At 46.7% G+C, this 18,944-nt stretch overlaps 2 protein-coding genes across 2 annotated transcripts; both read right to left on the reverse strand.

Moving 5' to 3' along the window:
* LOC120403405 (olfactory receptor-like protein OLF1) lies at positions 1-11,667 on the reverse strand. The gene is made up of 2 exons (XM_039534466.1): positions 11,077-11,667; positions 1-939 (listed from the first exon to the last, which is right to left on the reverse strand). The coding sequence occupies exons 1-2, from the start codon at positions 11,665-11,667 to the stop codon at positions 1-3; spliced, it is 1,530 nt and encodes a 509-aa protein (XP_039390400.1).
* Positions 11,668-18,005: 6,338 nt separating this feature from the next.
* LOC120403441 (olfactory receptor-like protein OLF1) lies at positions 18,006-18,944 on the reverse strand. Its single transcript, XM_039534511.1, has one exon. It carries the CDS (start codon positions 18,942-18,944, stop codon positions 18,006-18,008), a length of 939 nt encoding a protein of 312 aa, XP_039390445.1.

The raw sequence follows: 18,944 nt of genomic DNA on the forward strand, positions 1-18,944 counted from the left end.
TCAGGAATTGGTTAGGAGTTTATTCATTGCTCTCCTCACGGCGTCCTTCACCTCCGTGTTCCTCAGGCTGTAGATGAGGGGGTTCAACACGGGGATCACCAGCGTGTAAAACAGCGAGGCCATTTTGTCTGTGTCCATGGAATAGCTGGAGGGGGGACGTAAAAATATGAAGAGGAGGGTGCCAAAAAGCAGGACCACAGCAGTCAAGTGGAAAGAGCAGGTGGAGATGGTTTTGCGCCGGCCCTCGGCAGAGCTGATCTGCAGGATGGTGGAGATGATATAAACATAGGAGAGGAGGACAGTTACAAGGCTGCTCACTATAATGCAGCTCATAAAAACATACATCATAATCTCATTGATGCGGGTGTCAGAGCAGGAGAGCGCCAGCAGTGGGGGGATGTCACAGAAGAAATGATTGATGATGTTGGAGCTGCAGTATGACAGCCGAAATGTAAAACACGTTTCTATCACTGAATCCACCAACCCGACAGCGTATGCCCCAACCACCAACTCTTTACAAAGCCGCCTGGACATAGTAACCGTATAGAGCAGCGGGTTACAGATGGCCACGTAACGGTCATATGCCATCACAGCCAGCAAGAGACACTCAACATCTGCAAAAATGATACAGAGATTCATTTGCACAGCGCAGGCAGAGAAAGAAATGCTTTTCTTCTCGGCTAAGAAATTCAGCAGCATCTTAGGGGAAAGTATTGAGGAAAAGCAGAGGTCACAGAAAGACAAATTACTGAGGAAAAAGTACATGGGGGTCTGGAGCCGGGGATCAATCGTGATTAACAAGATCATCCCCCCATTGCCCAACAGGGTGATACCGTAAATCAGTAGGAACAACACAAACAGGGGAACCTGCAGCTCTGGACGATCTGTCAGTCCTGAGAGAATGAACTCAGTCACCTCCGAGTGATTTCCCTTTTCCATCTCCTCTGAACAGAGATGAGGCAGCTACAGAGATCTGGACAGGTGGATGGTTCGGAAAACCTGTCCCTTCCCTGTAATGAAGTAAATGAAGATAAATGGAGTTCAGTTTCTAAATGGACATCAGTACCCGCTCAGGGAAGGGCTTAGTCCACAGAGACAGATGTTCACAGCTTGTCATTCCTGTTGTTTGATAAAATACACACTGCATAAATACAGTGACACACAGGTTAATCATGCCCCACACATGAACACTCCTGTTCACTAATCCAAGCAGAAAACAGTGACTTGTGACTCTGCTGTAAGAGAATCAGGGTGAAGATTATTTCAGTGTGAGGAGATTATTTGTAAAGGAGTGTCAATCTTTCTACTATCTTTGGGCAAGGGGAGCTCTGTGGCTTGGCATGTCGGTTTGGGATAAAGTTGCTTAATGTGCTAATTAAGTTTTTTGGCATTTACTTTAGCCCGTATGAAAACCCAGAGATACACTGGAAAGCACTGGCTTCAGTGGCTATGTAATTGCCTATTTTTCCAACCAAGGAGGTCGCTCCTTTAGCTGAAGGGGTAGGAGCTGGGACTGAGGCTTTCAGTGCTGGAGGTCTTGAAGTCAATACCTGCTGATCCCCATGGTGTCCATGTGTGTGTGTGACTGTAATTCAGGACAATCGCACGTACCTGCTGAGAAGAGAGAGAGAGCTGTGTTGGCATTTCCCCATCGATATAAACTGCCAGTTTGGAGCATTCGGGATGTTTTATACTGAGATGTGTGATCTGTGAGACATGATTCCTGATGCAACCGGGAATACCTGAGCTCAGAGAGACACCACACCTAATTAATGTGTTCAGTGAACCAAGGCCACCTTGGTGTAATTGGTGCCCTGGGGATTAATTTGACCTACTCTTTTTTACTGTGTTATGAAATGATGCAATTTCTACCAGATTTACAGAGTATGAGGTTAGGGGTATATTTCATCGTGTTGTTTTTAGTGCAAGTTGGGTACTGTGTACAGCTGATCCACAGAGGGGTTTTGTGTGTGTGTGAGGAGACTGAAACCTTTTTGCTAAAAACATAATATTTCGACTCGGAAATACCACGGGGGTGCCTCAGATACCACACATCACCAATCTCTTCCATGAGCCAGGCTCCCCAGCTGGATTACATCCCCCATGATGCATGTTGGTCTCTCCTCTTGCTGAACTGCCCTGGAACTTCTCCAGAATCCCACAGCCATGATTTAGGGAGGAAGAGAGTTTGGTATTTTTTATTGGAAATCTTATAATTTCCAGGAAAAAGAGAATTTCATGGAAAAAAAATAGTGGAATGGAAAATCCAATTTCACACCAAAAATCTTCTCAAGAAAAATTTTGAACCAGCCTTAGCAATAAATTTGGAATCAAAGAAACAGAAAGCTAGATATTGGAGAAACGTACTAATTGTTTGCAGCTGTAACTGATGTCTTCTCAGTCATTCCTGGTTTCAGAATCACCTCATTGTCCAGCCCCAGTAGATGGAGTAAAACCTGTAAGATATGTAAGAGTACTCCAGATAATCTAGCTATTTATAGCATGCCAATCACCATGGTATCCTATGTCCTTCCCTTGCTAGATTACTCCCCAAAATCGGAAAGATAGATTCACTTATTTTTGCCTGATGAAGACCACATGGTGACCAGAGGATCTCAGGAGGAGAGCACAGTATGTTACGGACTTCTGCCGTTAACAAACTATCCCTCTTGCAGGCATATTATCCGCACATGGAGCTCACCTTTAAGATGGTCAGTAAATCTATGAGTCAACTAGAAATACTGATACTCTCACTGCAAATATTAATACATTTTTTATAATGTATGTGAAGTTATAAGATGACACTGTATGGTGTTATTAATGCATGTTCCAAACCGAGGCTGGCAAACTGGTCTGTTTTAAACAAAGAAATGTGTGCTCTGCTTAATTTTGTATCTAAACAGTAACCATAGTCATTAAGCAGAAAGGTAAACAAACGTACCCTAAAAAGGTGAGGAAAAGCAGCAGGGAACATCCTTCTACATAGAGTTTTTGTCTTCCAGTAACCAGATGGAAATGTTTCTCAAAGGGGGGATAGGACTCTAAAAAGAGGGTATAGACATCCCAAGGCACCACTCTCATTCTCTTTCTCTATCTCTCTCTTCCCCCCCTTGATTCACTGCATCTGAAGAGATAAAGGAAGCAGCCATTGGACTCGTGGAGGGGTCCTTACTTATGAAATTTGGTCAATAAGACTGTTGAAAGCACATGGTGAGGAAACTTTTGCTTTGAAATTCACATCATTTGCTAACTTAGGCACAAGTTGAATTCTAGCTTTATTTTTCTTGTAACTATGTCTGACTTCTATGCCTCCTTATTTGTACTCACTTAAAATTATCTTTGTAGTCAATAAACTTTGTTTTATTGTTGTATCTAATCCAGTGTGTTTCAATAAAAGTGTCTGAGAAACTAAGTTGCATACATATTAGTGCTATTAATGAAATAATGTACAATGTAACTTGTATTGTCCAGGAGAGGACTGGGCAGCACAGGATGTGAAATTCGGGAGGGAAATCGAAGACTGCAGAGCGTGTTAGGGTCACCCTGCAGGATAACCAAGGGTGGTGAGAGCCTGAGTGTAACCCAACTATTCCTGGCCAGGCTGCAGTTACACACACATGCTCAGGATGTGATTTGTTTGTGACTGGCCCAGTTGGAAGCCACTTCAGTAAGGCATTGCAAGGTTGCAGGTGACAAACCTGTTGCTTAGTCTGGGTTGGACCCTGGTATGTTACAGCTCCCTCCCGATTCTTTTGTTACTTTTATTTATTTCCCATAACTTATAGTCCTTGAAACCAAGTTTAGGAGTATGTAGACGGGCCGATTCACCCCTGCGGCGCCTCTTGCTGGTCATCTTCGGGAATTAGCTCAATTTCCAGCCCGGAGCACCCTCTGCAGGCCAGTGATCCGCCTGTCCTCTGGCCCTGAGTCCCTCCCTGGACCCTTGTGCCTCTGTTAACTGGGTCTCCCACTCCCAGGGGAACCCCACCCACCTATCCCCACTTTGCCTCTGTATTGGCTACTGCCCATTCTCCATCTAGCCCCTGTTCACTGGGGCAGACTGTAGTATCAGCCACTCATCATAGCGAAAGGAGTTTGGACCTGCTGTCTTTGCCTACCCCTGGGCTGCCCTCTGCAACCCCCAGTACCTCTTGGCCTAATGCTAGGCGGCAGCCTGGGGCTTTCGAGGCAGGAGATCCCCAGCTCCTCTGCCTTTCCCCAGCCCTGCTCTACTTGAGGTACCTTGTCTAGCTCCCTGCAGCCAGGCCCTTCTCCCTCTACAGCCAGAGAGAGACCGTTTGGGCTCCTGGCTCATTGCCTCTTACCAGGGGCCAGCTGGGCCTGATTGGGACCTGGCCACAGCTGGGCCTGCTTTCTCTCAATCAGCCCAGGCTACAGAGTAAAATTGCAAAACAATGGGGGGCGGGGGAAGGATAGGACAAGAACCAATGGACTTCAATTGTAGCAAGGGCAGTTTAGGTTGGACAATAGGAAAAACATCCCAAGAGTCAGGGTGGTTAAGCACTGGAATAACTTGCCCAGGAAGGTTGTGGAATCTCCACTGTTGGAGATTTTTAACAGCAGGTTAGACAAACACCTGTCAGGGATCGTCTAGGTAATACTTAGTCCTGCCATGAGTGCAGGGGACTGGACTAGACGACCTCTCAAGGTCCCCTCCAGTCCTATGATTCTATGGTCTCAGAAGGAGTCGTGCACTGAGAGGAGGGGGGATGCCAGCCTGAGCAGTGGGAAGGGGAAGGGACACGCACCTGCCTACACTTGACATCCAGCTCTATTGTACCCCCCACCACATGCACAGACACGACTTGGTGGTACCTCTTTGTTTTTCCTCCCTTCACTTACAATGAGTTGCGGATGGAAGCAGTACCTGCTCAGAACCCTAAAATCAGACTAAGAGTTGAATCTTGCCCTGTTTGCTAACCACAACCAAATTACCCTTAATACCTCTGGAGCTGCTTCCTGGAATGACTTTGAGATTTGTTCCCTGGAGCATCTTTTCTCCCAGGACAACAGGTGTGCACAGCACATGCAATTAATGTTGTGACCATGTCTTTCCTTGTGGAAATGGAACACAGAGGGCCAGAGCACCAACTGGTCTGGATCGCTGTCTCGCCCTTGAGGTCTTTTGAATATGATACAAAACTGAGGTGAATCTATTCCATTTCATGTGTTGGTCACCTCTCCAAAAGTCTGTTTAATTTCCCAGCATTGGGACATGAAAGTGTCTAGAAATGGGTGGATTTCTTCAGGACGAATAATTTATTGTGAAAAACAATGCAGTTGGGGTTGACCTGAAACTCTTCACAATGTGTTACAAAGTCTTCTAATAGCCTTTTCCCAAAACAATGTCTGTGGGGGAAGAGGATGTAGGTGCGGGTCGCAAGGTAGCCACTGGTAGGAGGTGGTAATGCTCCCTCTCTTTGTAATTTTTTGCTCAATGGTTAGGGTGTTCACCTATGAGTTGGGAGATCCTGGTTCAATTTCCCCTTCTGTCCAGTGCTGGGCAAAGATGTGCACTTGGGTTTCCTGTATTTACAGAAAGCATCCCAGCCACTGAGTGATGTGCTATTCCAATCTGGGTTGCTCTTGATCTCTCCTTTCAAAGTTTTTCTACGGTGGATAATAAATTAAATAACCATTGGAACAGAGACATGAAATTGAGCATCTTAGTGCCCCAAACTAACAGTCTATAGTGATGATGATCTTGTTAATCACGATTGACTCTATAGACTGTTAGATTGACCCTCGACTCCACACCCCCATGTATTTTTTCCTCAGTAGTTTGTCTTTCTGTGACCTCTGCTATTCCACGATAATTTCCCCTAAGATGCTGCTGAATTTCTTAGCCGAGAGGAAAAGCATTTCTTACACTGCCTGTGCTGTGCAACTGTATCTCTCTGTTGTTTTTGCAGATGTTGAGTGCTTCTTGCTGGCTGTGATGGCATATGACCGTTATGTGGCCATCTGTTACCCACTGCTCTACACGGTCACCATGTCCAGGCAGCTTTGTAAGCAGCTGGTGGCTGGGGTGTACGCTGTGGGGTTGGTGGATTCAATGATACAAACATGTTTTTCATTTCGGCTGTCATACTGCAGCTCCAACATCATCAATCATTTCTTTTGTGACATCCCTCCACTGCTGGCGCTCTCCTGTTCTGACACTCGCATCAATGAGATTCTGATGTTTGCTATCATGTGCTGCACTGGAGTGAGCAGCCTTGTAACTGTCCTTCTCTCCTATGTCTATATCGCCTCCACCATCCTGCAGATCCGCTCCGCCGAGGGGAGGCGCAAAGCCTTCTCCACCTGCACTTTCCACTTGACCGCTGTGGTCCTGTTTTTTTGCACTCTCCTCTTCATGTATTTACGTCCCACCTTAAGCTATTCCATGGACACGGACAAAGTGGCCTCAGTGTTTTACACGCTGGTGATCCCCATGTTGAACCCATTTATCTACAGCCTGAGGAACACGGAGGTGAAGGATGCCCTGAGGAGAGCAATGAATAAACTCCTAGCCAATTCCTGAATCTGTTTAACTCTGTACTGGTTTAGTGATGGGAAGTGGAAACAGGTGAATTCAATTCCCAGCCCATTGCAAGGTAATATCGCAAAGCCCGTGATAGTATTGTTCATTATTGTATTGTTCTTATTATTAACTTCTTTGTATTGCAACAAAGCCTGCAGGCCCCAACTAAGATCGGGGCTTTATTAGGGTATTACCCCAGCAAAATTCCAGGAGGTGCCTGTTTCACATGTGTGAATATCTGTGATGTGCTTTGAAAGCATAGACCTATTTGTATTGGGAAACAAAAGGGGGGCATCACATCTATCTCCCTCTGCTTTGTAGTGAGTTTGGTTTTGTTATGCAGTTGCAAGTATGAAGTTTATTATTTCTATGGCTGAACCAAAGGGGGTTTTGCACACCCTCCTGATACTCCACAGCCCTTCATGTCCTCTGTGGAGTTGCTGTTGAGATTGTCACCTACTTTGTATCCGTGCATGTGGTGGAGAAAAGTGATTTCCATCACAATGGCCTTTATTTTAAGTTAAGCGACCAACAAAACAAATAAGAACAAGGGTAACATTTCCAAAAGAGAGCATGGTGTGTGTGCATCCTCTGTGAGAATCTGCACTGAACTGAATACAAAACAATATGGAAAGGGTGAGTTTTCTCTACCATATAAATTAAAGAGTAAAAAGTCATATCAGATACTGGATGTATGTACCACATCAGCAGGTTAGCTGTGAGTTCTTACTCTTAGTTCTGTTGCAAAGTATTATGGACTCTGAAGAATAGGGATTCTGGGAATTGTACAGCTCTGGTTACTGTGCATGAGAAATGGATAGAGCTGGGCCAATAGCTGATTTTTTAGTTCATGGGTGGTTACAAAAAATTGAAAAATTCAATTCAACCTGAAACAAATCTGAGAATTCCCTAAATGTTTGGCAAATATAAAACATTGACAAAAATATCCTTTGGGATCAAAGGAAATATTCAGCATGACCAGAAATGGAACATTTCCTTTCCTTTCTGGATACTTTTCAATGTAAAAACAAAGATAATGTAGGGCCAGACTGACAAAATGGATGGAAGAGGCGGTAATGGCTCTGCATCCCTTGTAGACTTTATCCCAGTGATTAGACCATGGGATGTGGGAGATTCCCCCGTCTGTCTGATGGGGAGAAGCCATTTGAAAGTGAGTCCCACATTGCCGGTCAGTGCCCTGGCAACTCGGTTCTATGCTGTCCTGCATCATTCTCAGGACTGGTCTACTCTACTGCTGTAAATTGCCTCAGTTACGCTACTTCAAGTTGACTAAGTTAGTCTGACTTACAGCGGTGTCCACACCGTGCTATGTCACCAGGAGAGTTACGTAACTGAAGTTGTGTAACATACATCAGCCGACAGCGTTAGTGTAGCTCAGCCCTGAGAAAGGTCCATGATGGAACACAGTGTCTGAAGGAGCTGGAGTACAGACTTCAACAGGTGAGAACTCTCCCATTGATTTATCATGTCTTCCCCAGACCTACTCGATCAACACCATTTCTTCTATCGTTGTAGTCGATTTAGCCAGTAGTGTAGATATGGCCTCATTCTCTCCCATTGAAGCTGTTGCATCGTGGATAAAACACAGGAAGAATCACAGGGCCAGAAAGAGAGAATGACTCAATTTCATTCTCTCATTTTCATCACTAACGATTGACCCTCGTTAGTGATGAAAATATGCTTCTGAATATGACATAACTGGAATATGCTTTATGCTAAGTGCCCCATGTAACATATTATTATAAAGATCATAATCTACCAAGTGTGTTCATCCCATTTGTTTACATGGATTATTTCTATGTCTGGAGTTAGGAGAATAAGATATAAACGTGTATCACTGATGTAGACATATTAAGTGAAGGCCATTAAGGGTGCATCAGAATCACTGAACTGTGAATGGCTCTGTTTACCTGCAAGCCTTCCTTTGTTCCTGTGCGCCAACCCAGGAAGAATGTGACTGGTTGGATCACAGAAACCCCCAGGTCTGAATCATGTCTCATTAACTGCAGGCTTAACTGAAAGCAGCTTAAAAAATGTTCTTGTCTCTAACACTCAGATGCCCAACTCCCAATGGGATCCAAACCCCAAATAAACCCGTTTTACTCTGTATAAAGCTTATACAGGGTAAACTCTTGAATTTGTCGCCCTCTATAACACTTATAGATAGATTTACACAGCTGTTCGCTCCCCGCTCCTCCAGGTATTAATACATACTCTGGGTTAAATAATAAGTAAAAAGTTATTTTTATTAAATACAGAAAGTAGGATTTAAGTGGTTCCAAGTAGTAACAGACAGAACAAAGTGAATTATCAAGCAAAATAAAATAGAACACGCAAGTCTATGCCTCATACAGTAAGAAAACTGAATATAGATAAAACCTCACCCTCAGAGGTGACCCAGGAAGCTTCCTTTTACAGACTAGTCTCCTTCTAGTCTGAGTCCAGCAATCACTCACACCCCCTGTGGTTACTGTCCTTTATTCCAGTTTCTTTCAGGTATCCTTTGGGATGGACATCCCTCCCTGTCCCTGCGTAGAATCCCAGCTACAAAATGGAGTTTTGGAGTCACATGTCCATGCCTGACTGAGTTCCTTACCAGCCAAGCCACATTCCTGGGAAAGCTCAGATGTGGATTGGAATCTCCAATTTATTGTTGGCTTAAGTGGTTCTTGATTGGGCACTTACAGAGAATAGTCTTTTCTAACAAAGCTGTCCAACTGCTTCACTGAGGGTATTTAAAATTAAACAAGTACATAGCCAATATTCATAACTTTGAATACAAAAATGATATATTCATACAAATAGGAGGAATGTATTCAATAGATCATAACATTTGTAGACATATGTTACATGGCATATCTAGCATAAAACATTTTACAATTATGTCATATTTATATTCATAAGCATATTTCCATAAATACTTATCGGGTGCGTCAGACTGGCGTCTTACAGTGACATGTGACCATGTCACCAGATAGTGAAATCCATCTTGAAACTGGTACTTTTCTAGAGAGGTTGGAATTCCAAACAAAGGGATGTTCTATATGAAGTGAGGAAGGCAAAAAATGAGTGTCTTCAGCTGGCTTAAGAGACGACCTCCCTACCCCACAGAGATACCTGCAAGCACCTGGAAACAAAAGGACTGTAGCCACAGGGGTGGGTGAGAACAGGCTGGACCCAGGTCAGAAAAGGCATCGGACCTGATAAGGATTTTACCTGAAGTAACAATGGGAGTGAGAAGTTAACATTTGTAACTGATTTCTGAGTGTATTAAGCTTAGCCTTCTGTGTTTTGTTTTATTTAGCTTTGTGACTTACTTTGTTCTGTGTATTAACGACTTAAAACCACTTAAATCCTACTTTTTATACTTAATAAAATCACATTTGTTTATTTATAAACTCAGTGTAAGTAATTGTTATGGGGTTGGGGAGGGAGGGAAGAGTTTTGTATATCTTTCTTGCAGTGATATAGAGGGTGAACATTTATCATTTTACCCTGTATAACTTTTATGCAGAGTAAAACAGATTGTTTGGGGTTTAGATCCCATTGGGAGCTGGGTGTCTGCATGCTGGAGACAGGTATAATGCTGAGGTGGTTTCAGTCTGGATCTGCAGTTTGGGGTGTGAGGCCCTGACCCTTTGGCTGTGTTGCAGCTGGCTAGCACATCTGGCTCAATGAGGAAAGGTTCTGGAGGCCCAGGCTGGCAGGGAAAACAGGATCAGAGGTAATTTCAGCATAACAGGTGACAGTCCCAATAGGGGTCTCTGTGACCAAACCTGTCACACTATGCACATGGATATGCCCCTGAATGGGTTCCTCTCAATCTCTCCTTTCAAAGTTGTTCTACTGTGGATAACTAATTCAATAACCACTGGAACAGAGACGTGAAGTTGAGCATCTCACACTCTAGGTGGGTGCCTCCAGCCATGATCTTATAAAATCATTCTCTCTTTCTGGACCTGTGATTCTTCCCATGATTTGTCCACTGATCTCAGTTGGGCCCTGCAGACCTTTTTGGAATACAAACAAATTTATAATAATAACAATACAATAATGAACAATACGACCTTGGGCTCTGCAAAATTACATTGCCATGGGCTGGGAATTGAATTCACCTGTTTCCATTCCCCATCACTAAACATGTACTGAGTTTAACAGCTTCAAGAATTGGTTAGGAGTTTATTCATTGCTCTCCTCAGGGCGTCCTTCACCTCCGTGTTCCTCAGGCTGTAGATGAGGGGGTTCAACATAGGGATCACCAGCGTGTAAAATAATGAGGCCACTTTGTCTGTGTCCATGGAATAGCTGGAGGTGGGACGTAAATACACGAAGAAGAGGGTGCCAAAAAGCAGGACCACCGTGATCAAGTGGAAAGAGCAGGTGGAGAAGGCTTTGCGCTGGCCCTCGGCAGAGCGGATCTGTAGGATGGTGGAGGTGATATAGACATAGGAGAGGAGGACAGTCACAAAGCTGCTCACTATAATGCAGCTCATGAAAGCAAACATCACAATCTCATTGATGTGGGTGTCAGAGCAGGAGAGCGCCAGCAGTGGAGGGATGTCACAGAAGAAATGATTGATGATGTTGGAGCTGCAGAATGACAGCCGAAATGTAAAAAACGTGTTTATCATTGAATCCACCAACCCCCCAGCGTACACCCCAGCCACCAGCTGCTGACAAAGCTGCCTGGACATGGTGACCGTGTAGTGCAGCGGGTTACAGATGGCCACGTAACGGTCATATGCCATCACAGCCAGCAAGAGGCACTCAACATCAGTAAAAGAGTCCGAGAGATTCATTTGCACAGCGCAGGCAGTGTAAGAAATGCTTTTTCTCTCCACTAAGAAATTCAGCAGCATCTTAGGGCAAATTGTTGAGGAATAGCAGAGGTCACAGAAAAACAAATTACTGAGGAAAAAGTACATGGGAGTGTGGAGTCGGGGGTCAATCATGATTAACAAGATCATCCCCCCATTCCCCACCAGGGTGATACCATAAATCAGTAGGAATACCACAAACAGGGGGACCTGCAGTTCCGGACGATCTGTCAGTCCTGAAAGAATGAACTCAGTCGCCTCCGAGTGATTTCCCTTTTCCATCTCCTCTGAACACAGATCAGGCAGCTACAGAGATGTGGGCAGGTGCATGGTGCAGAAAACCTGTCCCTTCTCTGTAATGAAGTAAGTGAAGATAAATGGAGATCAGTTTCTTAATGGACATCAGTATCCGCTCAGGGAAGGGCTTAGTCCACAGAGCCAGATGTTCACAGCTGGTCATTCCAGTTGTTCAATAAAATAGAAACTGCGTAAATACAATGACACACAGGTTAATCATGCCCCACATATGAACACTCCTGTTCACTAATCCAAGCAGCAAACAGTGACTTGTGACTCTGCTGTAAGAGAATCATGGTGAAAAAATTTTCACTGTGAGGAGATTATTTGTAAGCTCAAAAAGGAGTGAGAGTAGAGGAGTGTCAATCTTTCTATCTTCTTTGGGCAAAGGGAGCTCTGTGGCTTGGCATGTCGGTTTTGGGTAAAGTTGCTTACTCTGCTAAGCTTTTTGCTATTTACTTTAGCCTTTATGAAAAGCCAGAGACACAATGGAAAGCACTGGCTTCAGTGACTATGTAATTGCCTATATTTTCCAAGCAAGGAGGTTGCTCCTTTAGCTGAAGGGGTAGGGGTTGGGGCTGAGGCTTTTAGTGCTGGAGGTCTTCAATTCAATATCTGTTGATCCCCATGGTGTCCGTTTGTGTGTGTGACTGTAATTCAGGACAATAGCACGTACCTGCTGAGAAGAGAGAGAGAGATGTGTTGGTGTTTCCCCATTGACAGAAACTGCCAGTTTGAAGCATTCGGGAAGTTTTATAGTGAGATGTGTGATCTATGGGACATGATCCCTGAAGCAAGTGGGAATACCTGAGCTCAGAGAGCCATAACACCTAATTAATACATTCAGTGAACCAAAGCCACCTTGGTGTAATTGGTGCCCTGGGGATTAATTTGGCCCACTCTTTTCTACCGTGTTATTAAATGATGCAATTTCTAAGAGAGTTACAGAGTATGAGGCTAGAGGTATATTTCATCCTGATGTTTTCAGTACAAGCTGGCTACTGTGTAGAGCTGATCCACAGAGCGGGTTTGTTTGTGGAGACCGAAATCTTTTTGTTAAGAACTTCATATATCAAGTCAGAAATGGCACATGTGTGCATCAGATACCACACACTACGAATCTCTTCCATTTTACAGGCTCCCAGGCTGTACTACATCCCTAATCGTGCATGATGGTCTCTCCTCTTCCTGAACTGCCCTGGATCATCACCAGAGTCCCACAGCCACAGTTTAGGGAGGAGGGGAGTTTGGAATTTTGATGGAAAGCTGATAATTTCCAGGGGAAAGATAATTTCATGGAAAAAAACTTCTCAAGAAAAATTTTCAACTAGCCTTAGCAACAAATTTGGAATCAAAGGAACAGAAAGTTAGGGTATGTCTACACTACAAGAGTAGTTCAATTTAACTTAGGTCGAATTTGTGGATTCGACCTTATGAATTAATTTGTGTATCCACACTAAGGACACTAATTCGACTTTGTGAGTCCACACTAACGGGGCAAGCGTCGATATTGGAAGCGGTGCATTCTGGGCAGCTATCCCACAGTTCCCGCAGTCCCCGCTGCCCATTGGAATGCTGGGTAGAGCCCCCAATGCCTGCTGGGGGAAAAATGTGTCGAGGGTGGTTTTGGGTAACTGTTGTCATTCAACCGTCACTCCTGCCCTCTCTCCCTGAAAGCGCCGGCGGGAAATCTGTTACCGCACTTTTCTGGTCAGTGACAGCGCGGACGCCACAGCACTGCGAGCATGGAGCCCTCTGCAATCATCGCTGCACTTATGGCCGTTGTCAACTCCTCGCACCTTATCGTCCACCTCTTCCACAGTGAGCTGCTGAGAAATCGGGCGAGGAGGCTCCGGCAGCGCGGTGAGGACATGAAGTGTCAGAGTGGCACAAACCTCTCACAAAGCACGGGATCCCACGCCACGGAGATCATGGTGGCAATGGGTCACGTTCATGCTCTGGAACGGCGATTCTGGGCCCAGGAAACAAGCACGGACTGGTGGGACCGCATAGTGCTGCAGGTCTGGGATGAATCACAGTGGCTGCGAAACTTCAGGATGCGTAAGGGCACTTTCCTTGAACTGTGTGACTTGCTAGCCCCTGCCCTGAAGCGCCAGGACACCCGGATGCGAGCAGCCCTGACTGTGCAGAAGCGAGTGGCCATAGCCCTCTGGAAACTTGCCACGCCAGACAGCTACCGGTCAGTAGCGAACCACTTTGGCGTGGGCAAATCTACCGTGGGGGTTGCTGTGATGCAAGTAGCCCACGCAATCGTTGACCTACTGCTCTCAAAGGTAGTGACTCTGGGAAACGTCCAGGTCGTCATAGATGGCTTCGCCACGATGGGATTCCCAAACTGCGGTGGGGCTATAGATGGCACTCACATCCCTATCCTGGGACTGGCCCACCAGGCCAGCCAGTATATTAACTGAAAGGGCTACTTTTCAATGGTGCTGCAAGCACTGGTGGACCATAGGGGACGTTTTACCAACATCTACGTCGGGTGGCCGGGCAAGGTTCATGACGCGCGTGTTTTCAGGAACTCTGGTCTGTTTAGACGCCTGCAGGAAGGTAGTTTCTTCCCGGACCACAAAATAATTGTTGGGGATGTGGAGATGCCTACAGTGATCCTCGGGGACCCAGCCTACCCGCTAATGCCCTGGCTCATGAAGCCCTATACAGGCGCCCTGGACAGTGACAAGGAGCTCTTCAACTACCGGCTGAGCAAGTGCAGAATGGTGGTGGAGTGTGCTTTCGGACGTCTCAAGGGGAGATGGAGGAGCTTACTCACTCGCTCGGATCTCAGCGAAACCAATATCCCCATTGTTATTGCAGCTTGCTGTGTGCTCCACAATCTCTGTGAGAGCAAGGGGGAGACCTTTATGGCGGGATGGGAGGTTGAGGCAAATCGCCTGGCTGCTGATTACACTCAGCCAGACACCCGTGCCATTAGAAGAGCCCAGCGGGAAGCGCTGTGCATCCGGGAGGCTTTGAAAGCTAGGTTCCTCAGAGAGCAGGGTAACCTATGACTGTCCAGTCTCTTTACAGAGAAGCTGAACCTGCCTCTGTTTCAGTTACTATTGACTTTTTTCAGCGGTTACATACCCCGTTCAACAGGTTTCCCCCCTTCCAACAGACGTTTAAAAATAAAGTTATTGGAACATTTTTAATTAACAAAGTTTTCTTTACTAACAAATTCTCGTTCAAGGGTTCCAACAGGGATGCAGACTGTGGTGGGTACGGTGTGCAGTGATGTACAGACCGCTTCTACACTCGAGGACTGACATGCTCCTGCTCCTACAGCGGTCCTTGGGGGGGAGGACGGTTACCGGAGGGTGTGCAGGAAGGGGTGGGTTTGCAGGAAGGGGTGAGGGGTGTGTGGGAAGGGTGAGTAGGTGTGGGGGGATGATGGCTCTGGCTGGGGCTCAGGGCATCGGAGAGGTTCATGGTTAGGGTTGAAGGGCATGGTAAGGGCAGCCTGCCTTGCCATTTGTGGATGCCAGGCGCTCGGACCCTGGGGCAACATACACCTCACAGACTGACCTGGGGCAGCAGACACCTCGCAGAGTGACCTGGGTGCCTAGTGACTGCACTCTGTGTGTGACCTGCTGTTGATCCTGCCCCCATGTCTGTACCCTGTTAATGGTGGCTGTCCTATGCAATTAAGAAACCCCTCCCCTCCCCTTCACACAAACTCTTCTGCAAAGAAACATGACGGAAACAGTAATGAACAGCAAACTGTTTTTAATACTCAACTACACAGTTGGGGGATGAAACTGGGATTTGGGATCGGGTGAGCCAGGAAGGCAAGCAATTCTCATACTTTAGGGAATGAGAGCTGTTTGTTACATGAGCGCTCTGCTGGGGTGGAGTGACAGTTTTCACGGCCCCTAGCGCCCCTCCTTCTTGTGATTTTGGGTGAGGAGGGGACAGGACTTTGTGGCGGGGGAGGGCGGTTGCAGATACAGTTCAGGGGGGCTCTCTGCTCCTGCCTGCGGTCCTGCAGAACATCCACAAGGCGCCGGAGCGTGTCCGTTTGCTCCCTCATTAGGCCAAGCAGCGTTTGAGTCGCCTGCTGGTCTTCCTGCCGCCACCTGTCCTCCCGTTCGCTGTGTGAGCGCTGCTGCTGAGAGAGGGTCTCCCTCCACTGGCTCTGCTGGGCCGCCTCGGCTCTGGAGCAGGCCATCAGTTCAGCGAACATCTCTTTTTCTTTCGCCGCCTAATCTGCGCCAGCCTCTGTGAGGGGGATGCCGGGGCAGTTCGGGAAAGAGCCGCAGCTGCGTGATTGGAAAAAGGAAGTGATTTCCTTCCAAAGATACATGTTTGCGAACACTGAACACAGTCTACTCAGTTTCTGTGAACAAGACCATACAGGGCACCTAATCTCATGTGCTCTCAGGACAAGTTCGAATTTTCGGCATTGGCTTTCATTGCCTGGGGTCTTGCACTGGAGATCGGACAAGCGGGGCAGGACAGCAGAATCCGTGTAGCAGCCAGGCCTGGTAAGCCGTAAACTTTAGGCTGCTTAACAGTTAATGGATAGCAGTGCCCTCCTGCTGCAGGCAATCTGGAAAGCATAAAGTCTGACCCTGTTCCAGCCCCTCGCGGCTGTCCCCGGGAAAGATCCCTGTATGCTTTTCCTCTGCAGCCTACAACACGTGGCTGTTAAACGACGGTCATTGTTATGCAAAGGAAAAGTCAAGCATTCACAATAGTAACATTAAAGTAATTCCCCTAATTAGATGCAGCAATCGCCGAGCGAGATCACCCTGAGGCGGGTCTCCAGGAGAAACAGAGAGCGAATGCTGCGTGAATCCCTGCACAGACCAGGGTCCTATGCTGCCATGCTGGTCGAGGCGATGCTCCCATTATACCTCAGGATGGCCTGGCGCGGAAGAGTGTGCTTCCACGGAGCACCCAACAAGGCACCTCTCCCCAGGTGCGGAGGCTTTTCGAGTACCTCTCAGAGAGCTTCGTAGAACTGTCCCAAGAGGATTTCTGTTCGATCCCTATATGAATCGACCTTCTTTTTATATAGTTTTTATTCCTGTTTTGTTAAAAAATAAATGTTTACATGTTTATAGCACTTACCGACTGATCCTTCCCCTGATTCGGAGTCCGGGTTAACGGCCGGGGAGGGTTGGTAGGGGATCTCTGTGAGGCTGATGAAGAGATCCTGGCTGTCGGGGAAAGTAGTATTGTAAGAGCTGTCGCCTGCTTCGTCCTCCACAAACCCTTCCTCATCTTCCCCATTGGTGAACATCGCCGAGAAACTGCCCCTCGACACTATCCCATCCTCAGAGTCCACAGTCACTGGTGGGGCAGTGGTGGAAGACCCACCGAGAATGGCATGCAGTGCCTCGTAGAAGCGGCATGTCTGGGGCTGGGCTCCGGAGCGTCCGTTTGCCGCTTTGATTTTTTGGTAGCCTTGTCTCAGGTCCTTGATTTTCATGTGGCACTGCGTTGCATCCCGGCTATATCCTCTGAGTGCCATGGCTTTGCATGGCACTCAGAGGATACCTTCTCGTAGGTCTTTGCATTCCGTTTTTTGGAGCGCAGCTCCGAAAGCACAGACTCATCGCCCCACACAGTGATCAGATCCAAGACTTCCCGGTCAGTCCATGCTGGGGCCCTCTTTCTACTCTGAGATTGCATGGACTCCTCTGCTGGAGAGCTCTGCATCGCTGCCAGTGCTGCTGAGCTCGCCACGACGTCCACACAGGAAATGAGATTCAAACTGGCCAGACAGGAAAAGGAATTCAAATTTTCCCGGTGCTTTTCCTGTATGGCTGATCAGAACATCTGAGCTCGGACTGCTGTCCAGAGCGTCAACAGAGTGGTGCAGTGTGAGATAGCTCCCGGAGCTAGTAAGTTCGATTTGCATCCACACCTAGCCTAATTCGACATAGCCATGTCGAATTTAGCCTTCTCCCTCGTCGGGGTGGAGTACCGAATTCGAACTAAAGAGCCCTCTAGGTTGAATTAAATGGCGTCCTGGTGTGGACCGGTGCACGGTTAATTCGAATTAACGCTGCTAAATTCGAATTAAAGTCCTAGTGTGGACCAGGCCTAAGTGGAAGCCCCTATCCACCAGCCTATAGTATAATTCTTTCTTTCTGAACATGTGATTCTTCCTCTGTTTTGACCACTGATCTGAGTTGGGGCCTGCAGACTTTGTTGGAATACAAACAAATTAATAATAATAACAATAGAATAATGAACAACACTCCTACGGACTCTGCGAAATTACATTGTAATGGGCTGGGAATTGAATTCACCTGTTTCCACTCCATATCACTAAACCAGTACAGAGTTAAACAGATTCAGGAATTGGTTAGGAGTTTATTCACTGCTCTCCTCAGGGCGTCCTTCACCTCCATGTTCCTCAGGCTGTAGATGAGGGGGTTCAACATGGGGATCACCAGCGTGTAAAACAGCGAGGCCACTTTGTCTGTGTCCATGGAATAGCTGGAGGGGGGACGTAAATACATGAAAAATTGGATGCCATATAACAGGACCACAGCAGTCAAGTGGAAAGAGCAGGTGGAGAAGGCTTTGCGGCGGCCCTCGGCAGAACGGATCTGCAGGATGGTGGAGATGATATAGACATAGGAGAGGAGGACAGTCACAAAGCTACTCACTGTAATGCAGCTTGTGAAAGCCAACAACACAATCTCATTGATGCGGGTGTCAGAGCAGGAGAGCACCAACAGTGGGGGGATGTCACAGAAGAAATGATTGATGATGTTGGACCTGCAGAATGACAGCCGAAATATAAAACACGTTTCTATCACTGAATCCACCAACCCCAAAGCATACACCCCAACCACCAACTCTTTACAAAGCTGCCTGGACATGGTGACCGTATAGAGCAGCGGGTTACAGATGGCCACATAACGGTCATATGCCATCACAGCCAGCAAGAGGCTCTCAGCATCTGCAAAAATGATACAGAGATTCATTTGCACAGCGCAGGCAGAGTAAGAAATGCTTTTCCTCTCTGCTAAGAAATTCAGCAGCATCTTAGGGGAAATTACTGAGGAAAAGCAGAGGTCACAGAAAGACAAATTACTGAGGAAAAAGTACATGGGGGTCTGGAGCCGGGGATCAATCGTGATTAACAAGATCATCCCCCCATTCCCCAACAGGGTGATACCGTATATCAGTAGGAACACCACAAACAGGGGAACCTGCAGCTCTGGACGATCTGTCAGTCCTGAGAGAATGAACTCGGTTGCCTCCGAGTGATTTCCCTTTTCCAT

This window comes from Mauremys reevesii, linkage group 4, assembly GCF_016161935.1.
Source record: "Mauremys reevesii isolate NIE-2019 linkage group 4, ASM1616193v1, whole genome shotgun sequence".
NCBI classification, from domain to species: Eukaryota; Metazoa; Chordata; order Testudines; family Geoemydidae; genus Mauremys; species Mauremys reevesii.

What these genes read in the sequence shown, in the direction of transcription:
- LOC120403405 (XM_039534466.1), bottom strand. Translation starts at nt 11,667, where the DNA reads ATGGAAAAGGGAAATCACTCGGAGGCGACTGAGTTCATTCTTTCAGGA. An exon ending in ACACCCACATCAATGAGATT is followed by an intron (nt 940 to 11,076) that starts GTGATGTTTGCT and finishes TGTTCAGAGGAG; the next exon opens with ATGGAAAAGGGAAATCACTC.
- LOC120403441 (XM_039534511.1), bottom strand. Translation starts at nt 18,944, where the DNA reads ATGGAAAAGGGAAATCACTCGGAGGCAACCGAGTTCATTCTCTCAGGA.